We start from the raw sequence: 13,480 nt of genomic DNA on the forward strand, positions 1-13,480 counted from the left end.
CCACAAATTGATTAAATATACAGGAAGTCTCTCATAACTTATTGTTCCCAGTGTTCCACCAGTGCAACCCACTTTGTAGCCTGTCAAACTCGGTCGGGTCCAGTGCAGCGATGGGCTGGGACATCCGGGAAGGTTTGCTGACTCCTTTAGCGTTGACAGCTCGGACTCTGAAGCAGTAGGAGTGTCCTTCAAACAGGCCAGCCACTGGGTACTTACAGATCTTAATGGGCTGATCATTGCATTGAGTCCAATTTTCTGTTCCAACCTCACTTCTGCAAAGTCAAGGCGAAAAGAGAACTGAAAAAACACTGAATTGGAATGAGGAAGGAATTCTTATATGGGTGTTGTTAAACAAAACAAAAAAAAAAACAACAACATTACAACAACTCTAAATTATGCTAACTAGCAATAATAATGTCACGTGACATAGCCTAATTAAGTTTTAGCTTTGTTTGGAATTTAACGCCAACTCCTACTTGTCCACAAAGTATCCAAGGATTGGACCCTCTGTAGTAGTATTGGGAGGCTTCCATGACACGATGACATAGTCTCTGTTGGCATCATGGATTTTGATGTCCATTGGAGCACCAGGTGCACCAACAACTGGGGGAGGACCATCTATAAAACGAGTGACCTCAATTTAGTTATTATTTCTCTGTGTGGTGTAAGCAAAAAAAAAAAAAACTAAAGTGATCCCTCGCTACCTGATCGCATAGTCTCACTCTCCCTGCTCGTTGTTGGTCAGACAGTGAGTGCACTGGAATTGCTTATTAAAGTTAAAAATGATTTACAGATGTTGATGTTGCCAGAGAACCGAGCTTCAAAGAGCCGAATGCGTCAATCATCTTTAAACTTGTTAAACAGTTGCCGGGGCAACTCATTGTTTGAAAGTGAGCAGCTTTGGATTTGAGTGGACTCACTCAATAAAACCTATACCGTATTGGCCCGAATATAAGACGACCCTCTCTTTTTCAAGACTCAAGTTTGAAAAAAGACTTTTTGAACACCAAATTAATTTTTATACAGAAAATAATTACAGTACATCCGAAACAAATGACTATAACAATATATTTGAGAGAAAAAGCATGTTATTCTGCCTCATTAAAATCTTAATACCTGAACATTTAAATATGTAAACTAAAGTGCAATCACATTCGTAAATGAACGGCTTCTGGTTTTTGAAATGTAAATAAACCAATCTATTGTGATAAAACAACAAAATTGCAATAACTGCATTAACCACCAAAGTGAAGTCCAACTGTAACTGTAGTCTTGAAACAAATCTGAATAAGGAAAGACATTGCAATAAAAAATTGCAAACTGGTTCAACTTAAGAGAAGCTGAGATCTGTCATGACAGAACATCGCTTCAATGATATCTGGCGCCATCTATCGTCGTGAATGGGGAGAGTAGCTGAGATCTGTCATGACAGAACATCGCTTCAATGATATCTGGCGCCATCTAGCGTCGTGAATGTGTATAATGTCTAGACCGCGAATATTAGACGACCCCCTCTTTTTCAGTCTTATTTCAATGCATAAAACATCGTTTTATGTTCGGGCCAATACGGTAATAAAGCCATGCATTTTTCTCCTTTATTCCTGTTTAAAAATAATTCAGTGGGACAGTAACATGATTAAAACTTAATAATTATTACATTTGAAGTGCTTAAAAAACATTTATTAAAATATATTTATATATATAAAAGTTTTTTTAATGATACTTTGGGAAAAAAAGTGAAAAAACATGTCTTATATGTACTAGTATATATATCTTTCCAATGCTAAATCTGAATAAATATATTGAAAACACAACACCCGTTAACCGCGAAAAACAAGGGATCACTGTACATAAAACTTTCTCACCTGCAACGGAGACAAATGCACTGTGTTCTGCAGTGCCTCCTTTCGTGACCATCCTCAGTGTGTACAAGCCTTCGTCTTCTTTGTAGAGGTTAGGAAGAGTCAAGGTGCTGACTCCTCTGCCAGTTTCAATCTTTACCCATTTGGAATCAAACAAACGAGTATCTGGAAATGAAGTGAAAAGAAATGCAAATGAGTATAGCAATAACTTTAAAAAATCGCAACACTGAATACCAAACAATTACCATCTCTGTACCACTGTGCTTCAGGTTGCAGGTTGGCCAAGTTGGGCTCAAGGTTCATGGTTGCTGTCAGAGTGGCTGAATCCCCCTCGGAAGCAAACACCGGGCCAAATTTATCCAGAAAGGTAATGTGGATTTTAGTGAAATGGATCTTCGCAAGTGCTGAAACTGAGAGAAAAACGAGAGGGCAAAAAAACAAGAAAAACAATCTTTAAAAGCCCAGCAAAACTAGTCAAAAAATACTTAATTTAACTTTTACTTTACTTAATTTCACCAAATTATTATTAAATTATTATTATTATTAAATTATTATTAAATTATTATCAAATAAGTGATCCAAACATACAAAAATATCTATCATCCACTGCCATAACTTCTTATGAGTTAATTGTGACATATACCACTGTAAGGCATCCATCCATATGGACAAAACTCTTCCTTCTTGTACCCTAAAAGAGTTAAAAAAAAAAAAAAAAACACAAAATAGAGGGTTATTTGTTGAAAAGGGTTAAAAATGAACAATGTATTTAAAATTATTTCATGAATCAAATCTAGAAACTCTTTACTAGACCAAGTCTGTATACTTATTTTTCAGGCATTTATTATCAAATATCTTGATCTCATTTGGAATGAAGAAAAGCGTAAATACATTAAATGTGTGGTACGGCTATTGTAAATCCAATTCCTTGATTAGATTTTAAATCAAATGGGCCATAAATAAACAAACATGAGTGTGTTTTTTTTTTTTTTTTTTTTTTTTTTTTAATCAAACGAGGATCGATAGATACTGGCAGATGCTACATACAGTGGGGCAAATAAGTATTTAGTCAACCACTAATTGTGCAAGTTCTCCCACTTGGTGGTGCCAGCTCGCTGTAGGTCTTTCACTAGGTCCCCCCGTGTCGTTCTGGGATTTTTGCTCACCGTTCTTGTTATCATTTTGACGCCACGGGGTGAGATCTTGCATGGGGCCGGAGATCTAGGGAGATTATCAGTGGTCTTGTATGCCTTTCATTTTCTAATAATTGCTCCCACAGTTGATTTCTTTACACCAAGCATTTTACCTATTGCAGATTCAGTCTTCCCAGCCTGGTGCAAGTCTACAATTTTGTCTCTGGTGTCCTTCGATAGCTCTTTGGTCTTGGCCATAGTGGAGTTTGGAGTGTGACTGACTGAGGTTGTGGACAGGTGTCTTTTATACCGATAGTGAGTTAAAACAGGTGCCATTAATACATGTAACGAGTGGAGCCTCGTTAGACCTCGTAAGAAGAAGTTATACCTCTTTGACAGCCAGAAATCTTGCTTGTTTGTAGGTGACCAGATACTTATTTTCTACTCTAATTTGGAAATAAATTCTTTAAAAATCAAACAATCTGATTTTCTCTTTTTTTCGCATTCTGTCTCTCATGGTTGAGGTTTACCCATGTTGACAATACAGGCCTCGCTAATCCTTTCAAGTAGCAGAACTTGCACAATTGGTGGTTGACTAAATACTTATTTGCCCCACTGTAGCTACCAAGTTTCAAGACGATCAGTTCACGAATAACGGAGGATTAGGATTTCAAAGAAAAACAGGAAGAAGAACAATTACTTCAGTGGCGACTTGACAGGCGACCCTCAGCCTGTAATAAAAACAGGTAGGCCTGAATGCTGATGTTATAATGTAGCTAGACTTACTCTTCACAATAATGGAAGCCTGACTAGTGGCTTGTCCATGGATGTTCCCAGCCACAACTGTGTACATGGCTGTATCATCAGTTGAACATCTGCAAAAAATAATAAAACCACGTCAAATAATCAATCACTTTCCTATTCTGTCGAAAATATACATAGAGATCAACTGATTGTGAAATTGACCTAAACAGGACAAATATATATGCTGACATTCACCCTTATTGCTTTAATGGTTCCTTTCTATTACATCCATCTACATAATTCCAGTTCAGGTAGCATGTTTACACCTGTACATTCTTGACAAGATGACTGACATCACTGGCGGAGGGTGACAGCACATCTGAATAGAGCTAAAGGATTGTAAGTGAGTGCATGGTAAAAATGTGCTCCGGCTACACTGGAGGAATGTTGATTTAGGGATTTATAGTATGGCACTGCCATGTTGGAGCTCTGCTCAATCCTCTAATTTATTCAGGTAAGTTACAAGTCGAAAGAGTCCCAGGCAGCTGATAGGAGGCTGAAGATTTTTCTTCAAGCATCTTCAAGAGCACTGTTGCTCTGTCTCGTTTGAAATGCAGAACAGCATCCAAAGGACATTGGACCTGAACGAGAGAGCGAGGGCTGGAGGAATCCTTGAGTATCATGTAACACTGAGGTCAGCGCTTGAACAGCTGAGCTTCCCATGAGGGGAGGGAGCAAATATGTGCCATGATGCTCTAGCACACGACATTATTGTACTGCCAGAGGAACTCTGCTGTTACTTAGCTTAGGCATTGGTACATACATAAGGCTTTTCCAAAGCTTAAAAGATTGGTTTATCCATGACTGGTGATGGCACACAAGCAGGCATTTAACATTTCTGCCTGTGCTCCATGTGTTGTGCTGCGATAATCTCGACAAAAATTATCACATACATTAAGATTTTGTTTTAATGCCAACTTTTTTAAAAAATGGTATACAATAATCTTATATAATCATCTTTTAAAACACAGTGGGATCTGTGATTTGGATACTTTTTCAGGGAAGGGAAAATCGAAATAAAAAAGACGACCCATTATCTTTATGTGTGCTAAAATGAGGCAAGCATTGGTGATCTCGCGAACTTATTTATAAAGTCAAACTCAAAGAAAACCAGCTTTTTTCTTGGGGAATTGGACTTAAATCTAATAACTAGAAGATTACCAGGAAGACACATGGTTCCTAATTTACCCATGAAACTCATACCAATTCATCAACATGAGTGATGACGTCGTCTTTATTTAATTTACCTTGGAATCTCAAGAGAGTGGGTTCCTCCTTTTGCTCCAATGAGATATCTTCCAGAGGACATGTCCAAGATCATACCATCTCTATACCTAAGTCAGAGAAATGGTTTCATGCTGAGACATGCTTAAACTGAGACATGGTATGCTAAAACTGGTATCAATTTTGGACTTTGAATGTGATGATTTTCCTTCTCACCATTTCACAATAGGCAAAGGATAGCCTTCCACAGTACAAAATAATTTGATTGGAGTGTTTTCAAAGACAGTGTGAGACCTAAGTCGGACAAAGAAGGATGGCCCCCTGATCATCGGCTCCTCTCGCACATACTTTTGTGGCATCTTCATATTTAACTAAATGGAGAATAAAGAAAGCCTATGAATACTGAACACATTATAGGTGTGTCTTTTGAATTTAGTTCCTTAAAATTAAGGACTTACACTTCAGCTAAACAAATTATTTATCAAATATAAGAAGTGAGAAGATTCTTACCACTTCCTGAATATGGGCCCGTGTTTTGTACTCATATCTGTCCACCACCTCTTCAGAGCTGAACAACAGACAAAATGTTAAACCACTTCATCACCATCTAAAACGCTTTGCAATAATAAATGGGCTATTTTAGTTGTCAATTCCAAAATATTGGACTTGGCAAAACAGCCCTCTAAAAATTTGTACATTATGACATGTCCAGATTTACATCACATATTGAAATATTGACAACTTACAATTTTTAGAAGATAAAAAAAAAATACTCAAAGTCCAATTTTCACTTTAATACGTTTCCAATTTGTCCTGTATGTAGTATCAAGCATATTACAAAGTTATGGCAAAGTGCCGCGATAGTGCTATATAGACGTATAATTTTCCTCCTCTGGAATAAATTGGTAAGTTTAAAAAAAATGTTGATCTGTGCATCTCAACAAACCCGCACACCCAAAAACTAATGTTATATTTCTATTACATCTTTGTGAAAAATATTCATTCATTTTTGCCTATCCACCAAAATGCCTAAAACACAAAGTTTTGGGTAATTTTCCTGTATTTATTTATTAGGCTCAATATACAGTGATCCCTCGTTTTTAACGCTTAATGGTGACCAGAACCCGCCGTGATAAGTGAAAAACTGCGAAGTGGCAATTAATTTTTTTTTTTTTTAATGTATTTATTCAGATTTACTATTGGAAAGAGCTACATATAAGACATGATTATATGAAAATACTTGTCTTTACTAAATGCTTCATTGAGTGAGTCCCCTAAAATCCACTCAAGCTGCTAACTTACACACAATGAGTTGCCAAAGCAACTGTTTAACAAGCTAAACGATAACTGACGCATAAGGCACTTTGAAGTTTCGGCTTCCTAGCATCTCTAGCAAGATCAAACTTATCGTTTGTCAATCATAGTTAACTTTAATAGCAACTCCAGAGTACTGCCTGACCAAGAAAAGAGCAGCAGGAGGGAGATTGAGACTGCGTGATCGGATCGGGACAGCCCATCTGTATTTTTTTTTTTTTTTTTTTTAATTGAAAAAAAGTATGTGATGGACTGAGGGTGCGAAGTTTGAAGCCCAAAGTAGTGAGGGATCGCTGTAAGGCCATCAAAGAAATTCAAGTCACACTAAATCCTGTACTTGTGTTTAACTCCATACAGTGGCCACATGCAGGGATGCAAGGAGTGATGTCAGAGTGAAAGCGGCATGTGAATAATGCTGCACTTAACAAGCCAGGAGTGTGACAACGGTGCCATCTTTATCATTTTGAGGATGAGATATTACAAAGTAAATACATTTGTAGTTGTTAAAAGATTTTTTTAAATAATTATCTTTTCTGCTTCAGAAGTCATGTGTGTGCTAACCATATTAATGACATACAGTAAATGTAATTTGAATTTTCACTTTATCTACCTTCAATTTGTCAGTCAAATGTTAACCCCTGCCAATAGACAAAATAGGAATGTGAACGTTTCCTTATACTACTTTGTACAAAAAATTCAGTACAAATCTCCCTCCCAAGATGGAGCTAACCTTGCTCAGCAACTCATCTCTAGTCCAGTAGTGACCGTGCATGCAACCTTTTACGAGGCCAGAAAATGTTTTTGTTTTTTTTTCTACAGTATAATCCTATTTAAAGCTGTTGTTGGAATTTTAACTCGACAAACTAAATATGTGGCAGATGTGAATTAAATGCAACTCAGTTCTCCTCCTTTCGCATGCTTGCCTTAAAGAAAAAATGATGATTCATAGCTAAACCCTAGAGAGTGTTTTTCAACAGTGAAAAGCTGTGTTTGTCAAGCAAGTCGTTGTCTTGACTGTTTTTTATGCCCTTCAGCTGAAATCATTCCACTGCAACTTTTCAAAAAGAAGAAAGACTCTAGAATTCAGATGCAAAGAAAAACAGTCAAATAAGTTGCCATAGGTAATCTGCAATAGTGTTGACACAGATGAGGAGGTTCATGTTGCATACTGACAAAGAACCAAGACTCCAAATCCTCTTCCTAATGCGTAAATTCTACAGCAATTCACAAAAATGTATCTCATACATTTTATATTAGATCAACTCAACTGTTTATTGATTTACTTTGATATACAGTATATTATATATACTAGTATTAAGTATATACCGTACATATCTTGGAGTGGTGAAAAATGGTATATGGAACAACCTATTCAATTTTGGACGCAAATTCTGATAAAGGTGCTGATCAAAGGTTTTAACTTCTCAATCTAACTACCGTAATTTTCACACTATAAGATGCACCTGACTATAAGCCACCACCCACCAAATTTGACAAGAAAACGACATTTGTTCATAGATAACCTATAGTGGACTATAAGCCGCAGTTGTCTCACTGTATTATGGGATATTTACACCAAAGATATTAACCGGTAACACTTTATTTGACGGCGGCATCATAAGACTGTTGTTGTCCAACATGCCTCCTAGCATGTATTGCAGCGCTACAGATGTAAATAACAATCAAAATTCATCTTCTGTGCTAACTATTTCTTCAGTTACTGTTCCAATTGTATCATTAATTGCTAGTTATGGTATTTGGTAGCACTTTATTTGACAGTAGCTTCATAAGGTTGTCATTAGACACTCATAATTATGACATGACACTGTCATGAGCATTAATGAAGGCTTATAACAAATGTCATTTAGTGTTCTCCAGCTAATTATCTCACTTTTGAATGGATGTAAAAGATCCAAGCTGGACATAAATGGAGTTAGTGACATAATTTGCCAGATGACAGTTAATGACATCTTTCATAAGCTTTCTGTAAATTCCTTGATAGTGCCATGTCATGATTATAACGGTCTTATGACGTCAATTAAAGTGTCATCTATTACCCCAAATAAATCAACAAATAAGCCGCACTGGACTATCAGCCGCACGATTCAAAATGAAGAAAAAAAGTAGCGGCTTATTGTCCGAAAATTACGGTATTATCAATTTTCCTCATAAGTCATTCAAGATACTTAACATATAAGTATAACACCATTTAACATATCACGTGCAAATCAAATTGAGTTAACACATGAGGGAATACCTACCAAAACCGAATTAAAAGCTACCACAGCAAACATCGTTATGTCCGTAAACTTTGAGCAGTGACATGTTATATTTTGAGCACTGACATGTTATATTATCGCAAAAGTTATGGAATGGAATGGAATTGAATGGAATGGAATTTTATTGTCATCATCATCGGTATCATTGACAATAATTGACAGTTACAAAATGTGATATGATTTGCCCGAAGGAGCCGAAGAAGAAGACAAAGGCGGACGAGATGAAGCATATGCTTATCAGTTTCCCCTCCCCCATACAACTAAAGACGCACATTCAGGCATGGAACATACATCAAAACTGTACAATAACACAATCAACAATCTGAGTTTAGTAACTTAGCGTCCAGTCCAGCAGCTCAATTAATTTCAGGGCGTACAAGGTTATGGCTTAGTCATGTCCCTGACATTTTTGCATCTGTTTGCTGTGGAACATTTTGTTGTGGCTATGTGTGTGCAAAAGTGATTATGTGTTATCACAGCTGGTGTGAGGAGCGGCAACAATTGGCGCACACAAAGGTCACTGCAACAGTTTCTTCAGACATGAATGTATAAAATCAAACAACATGCTGTACATATTTTATCCCAAGATTAATGTCTCCACAACGAAAACATGCTTATTATTCGTTTTATACAGTATCTTTTCCATATACTAGACATTTGAATCAGGAGCTCGGTAGACACAGCAGATAATTATGTTTTTACAATTGGGGATTAGGAGCTCAATTGTAATACATTCCAGGAGATTGTCAATCATACAATCATAATTGCAACACCCCCTCCCCCTTAGACGCCCGACTCATTCGTGTCGTTATGTCAGTGCAAATTAAAGGCAGAGCCTTTGTTATCTTTAGTAGATAATCCTTAGTGTGTTCGAGATTCTTGTAGAGACTCCTGCCGTTGATAAGTTTCAGCTTACCATCCACATCCACGAGTTGTTATACTGGTCCGCTGTGTAGTATTTACAGTTATCCAGCTATTATAGTTAGCTGGTCAAGACTCGTGATAGCGTTTATCTTCATATCTTGCGTCTTGACAAGGATCCTGCAATCCGAGACCCAGGTGTTGGCTATTTTCCCAGCTTTCTTGAGTTGACGTGTTTTTCTTGCAATTTCGGCATTTCGGCGAGTCAAGTTGTCGTTCAAAAAAATCTTCGACCCTTTCAGGTGGCGGTGCTGGTTAAGCAGGGCAGTCTTGGTCTTGTGGTCTGCCAGCTTCATGAGCACCGTCGCCGGTCCTCTCCCCCCAGATGGGAGCAGAAGGCAGCGACGGATGTCCAGCGGTTCCATGTTTATGCCATACTCTTTCAGCTTAGCAATTGCCAGTTGTGCCACTGTGTCCCCTGGGCTAGACGTCAGTTGTAATCCAGAAGTGATGAGCTCATTTGCGCGTCGGCACTAGTCAAGATCGTCCGCCAAAATTTCCAACCTCTTGATGCGAACATCTCTCTCCTCGACCGCCTGCTTGAGTTTCTCGTTTTCAGCACAAATTAATTGGAGCTCTCTGACGATTTCTTGATTCTGGTTTTGAATCAAGCCAGTCAAGGAGACCTCCAACTTCTGTATGGAGGATTTTATTTCATCCAAGTCTCCAGGTTTCAAATTCTTTGGAGCCATACTGGGAGTCGAGCTTGCTGGCCCTGAGCGCTTATCGGTTAAGATAAGAGAGTGCTTCAGGAGCTCAGAGTGCGTCTGTACGCGGTGAAGGCTGAACAGCGAATGACTCTACTATAAACAGTAGAAGAGTTAATAATAATAATAAAATAAATATAAAAGAGCGCAAAATAGGCTTAAAAAAACAAGTATGTAAAGTGAATTACACCAAATCATAAACACAAGATGCTTAACATAATTCCTGGCACAATAGAATAATGTGAGAGAAAATGCCACTTGTACTCCTTCTGTGAAAAGACATAAGTGAGTTCAGGCAGCCATGAGTTAGCGTGTGGGAATGAAAGAGCTCAGAGCAGCACTTGATCTCCTTTTCTTATTAATGTGGGCTGTCAGAATGGACTCAAACGATCTCTTCAGTGCAGTGAGTTTTCTACCAGAGTTAAGCTGGAGTGTTTAGACTGCTGTCCAAACAGGACACAGAATCCTGAGAGGACTTGTGTTACTTGTCACACACAATCATAGCTAGTTTAAGATTTGATTAAATCTAAACTTGACGCATCTATGGAAACCCTGTTAAAGTGATCTTTTATATGATCTTGAAGTTTAACTGATGTTAGGCTTACTAATTTCAGATATTAGAAACTGCAAGTGCTGCAGTATGGTTTTACTTGCAGGTCAAGCTTCCAACTGCTATAGCACCACCATTAGTAAGAACATTATCAGTGTGAATTCTTGTGATTCCTTTGGAATTGGCATTGCAACCAGTACCTATTCTGTACCTGCTGTATTCTTTAACCACATACTGGCTCTGTTTATGGTGGTATTCGTGGTTGTAACTTCCTCGCTTGATCAACCCCGACATGTTGACACCGCTGATACCGACCTGTTGGAACAGCAGCACAAACATACACTGTGTACTTACAAGATAACAACACATGAGAATCATTCACTGAAATAAGACTGCACAGTTATAATGACACTTACGCACACACACGCATACTTGTTCCAGAGGATCATTTAAAATAATTTGGATACAACACTTATAAAACAAGGCACACTCTGCACTCTTAGGCCACAACATTAGGATTGGTTCAATAGTGCAAAATATCAATAAACAAATATTGTTACAATCATAGCCCTCTAATATGGTAAACAAACCATAATGGGCCCCTCTAAGTTGGCACAGTGCAACCTCTGGATATTATTAGATTCCATAAGTGTATCTTATAAAGTTCCCAACACCCTCTAAAAACGTGATGAGCTTTTACAGGACGCTTCACAATGACAAGGTGACACCATTGGGACTAAAAGACGTGTTAACACAAATATACAAAGGCACAAGGGTGTCGTTTTCAAACTCGGTATCAGTAGTGAAGCAGAACAGCATACCATTAATTTGGTGCTGTGATTCATGGGAGCATCCCACAAACAAACACAGTGATAATGCAATATGCAGTACTGGTAATTGACTTATGCAAGCCACGTTATGCTGACACCTGAATTGAGTCTTCTTCTCAAAGACCTCACCCATATTCAAGTAAGTGTTAAGTGCCACCCAAACCTGTCAATCAAGTATGAAGGCCAAGCAGAAACATTATATTATATTCTTTGACTTCAAACTCCTAACTCTACAATTTCAGAAAACGAACAGAGTGCAAAATTATAATACTAATGTCAACAGTTAATCAATTTAAAAACAGACAACTTATTCACTTAAACATTCAGCAGTAAATTCTAAAACAAGTATGACTATCGGTGCATTAAACTTGAATTGAACTGATAAGTACCGTATACTGTAGGTGGTCAAGTCAGTGCGTCATCTTTGTCCTACCTTGTAAAAGTACAAATGTCCAGTGGCACCAGAGCCTCTCACTCTGTAACAGTAAACCTCTGCAACACTTAGCTAAAACTGTACAAACATGTGACATTCCAAACCTGGATAAAACAACATTCATGTAATGTTTAAGAGGCTTGAACAAAGTCACCTCAGTTTCAAATGGTATGACATTATCTTTCAGTCTTGAAACAACACTTTCACACTACTGTATAGCAAAACCCAATGGTGTATGTTCCCAAGACAAACAGCTGTCCACATCCTTGGCTCTTTTTTTTTGAAACATTGACTTAGACATAATGTCACATATATTATATTGTGTACTGCACAATATAATCTTGATTGTGTCATGTCTCTGTGTATGGCTGTACAACACTTTTTGTGTCTATTCCCACCTGTTCCCCTCTAATTGGAAAGACAAATCACTTAGAATTCCAAACACGGGAAGGAAAAATAAGGCTTTTAACGTTTTGACAAAGCTTTGCTCACCCCTGGAGATTTCCTTCGCAGCAACTTCGGTTGTCAGCCTAAATCCACGGGGGAGCCTAAACCCAGTATCGGGCCAACTAAACCTCCAGCGTCTCCGTAGGACCCGCACCTGCCTCTCCCTGAGGCCTTAAAAGGAGAGAGACATGCCTATATATAACCAGGATCCTTCAAGACTCTGGGCTGCTATATACCGGCTTCTTATTTGATTAACATTGTTTGTTAGCATTTGTGGAATGTTAGTTTAACACCCAACGACAAAGTGCTGATGAAATATCAGATCTTTGAAAACTGGCCTGTTAAAAGTTGATAATTAAGAGAAAAAAAAATTCGCTTTAATACAGGTTAACTTTCTTAGAGATAGTGGGAAAAATAACATATTGGATAGTATTGAATAGTGATACTAAACAGTATTGGGGTCACAATCTAAAGAATTAATAAATTATTCACTGGTGTAAAAAAATGTTGGAGTGAGATAATATAGTTGCAGTATTTTTGCTGGGCAAAAAAAAAGAAAAAAAAAGCAGATTTTCAATCGACTCAAACACCAAAAAAGTGTATAATTTTTTGTTCATGGATATTTCATGATTATATTGGTCATTTTTAATCATAATATGAATGTGTTTTAATGAGAAATGAGCACTTTACGTTTTCCTGTTTGAAGTTGTGTTTGCTCTGCCATTTTCAAAGAGCCAAAAAAATACCAACTTTACCAACTTAGCTGTATGAGCTGGATGGATGCTCCAAACAAAGTTTCGTTGTGCTTTTTTTGTAACAATGACAATAAATATTCTGAATCTGAATCTGAATCAAAAAAATAGGATGTGCCAAACCTCATGATTTGATTTCGATGGGTAAAGTTCCAACCAATCATCTCCCAGAAGTGGCAATAGCAACTAAATTCAGTGTATTTATTGGTTTAGAGACGCAAACA

The 13,480-nt window shown here is 37.6% G+C and overlaps 1 protein-coding gene across 4 annotated transcripts in view; it reads right to left on the bottom strand.

Moving 5' to 3' along the window:
- myom2b (myomesin 2b) overlaps positions 1-12,663 on the bottom strand; it is a 37,391-nt gene extending 24,728 nt beyond the window's left edge. Inside the window, exons 1-11 of one of the 4 annotated variants that reach the window (XM_057837880.1) lie at positions 12,550-12,663; positions 11,006-11,109; positions 5,534-5,591; positions 5,240-5,394; positions 5,047-5,133; positions 3,782-3,870; positions 2,506-2,553; positions 2,108-2,272; positions 1,866-2,027; positions 477-618; positions 73-272 (exon numbers count right to left, since the gene is read on the bottom strand). In XM_057837880.1, coding sequence (XP_057693863.1) covers positions 73-272; positions 477-618; positions 1,866-2,027; positions 2,108-2,272; positions 2,506-2,553; positions 3,782-3,870; positions 5,047-5,133; positions 5,240-5,394; positions 5,534-5,591; positions 11,006-11,088 — 1,189 coding nt within the window. In that variant the 5' untranslated portion in view covers positions 11,089-11,109; positions 12,550-12,663. Of the gene's footprint in view, positions 1-72; positions 273-476; positions 619-1,865; positions 2,028-2,107; positions 2,273-2,505; positions 2,554-3,028; positions 3,084-3,168; positions 3,256-3,781; positions 3,871-5,046; positions 5,134-5,239; positions 5,395-5,533; positions 5,592-11,005; positions 11,110-12,013; positions 12,076-12,549 lie in introns of those variants that run through there. The other 3 variants (XM_057837898.1, XM_057837890.1, XM_057837906.1) reach the window with 3 other exon arrangements.
- Between the last annotated feature and the right edge of the window lie 817 nt (positions 12,664-13,480).

Source organism: Corythoichthys intestinalis, chromosome 1 (assembly GCF_030265065.1).
Source record: "Corythoichthys intestinalis isolate RoL2023-P3 chromosome 1, ASM3026506v1, whole genome shotgun sequence".
NCBI classification, from domain to species: domain Eukaryota; kingdom Metazoa; phylum Chordata; class Actinopteri; order Syngnathiformes; family Syngnathidae; genus Corythoichthys; species Corythoichthys intestinalis.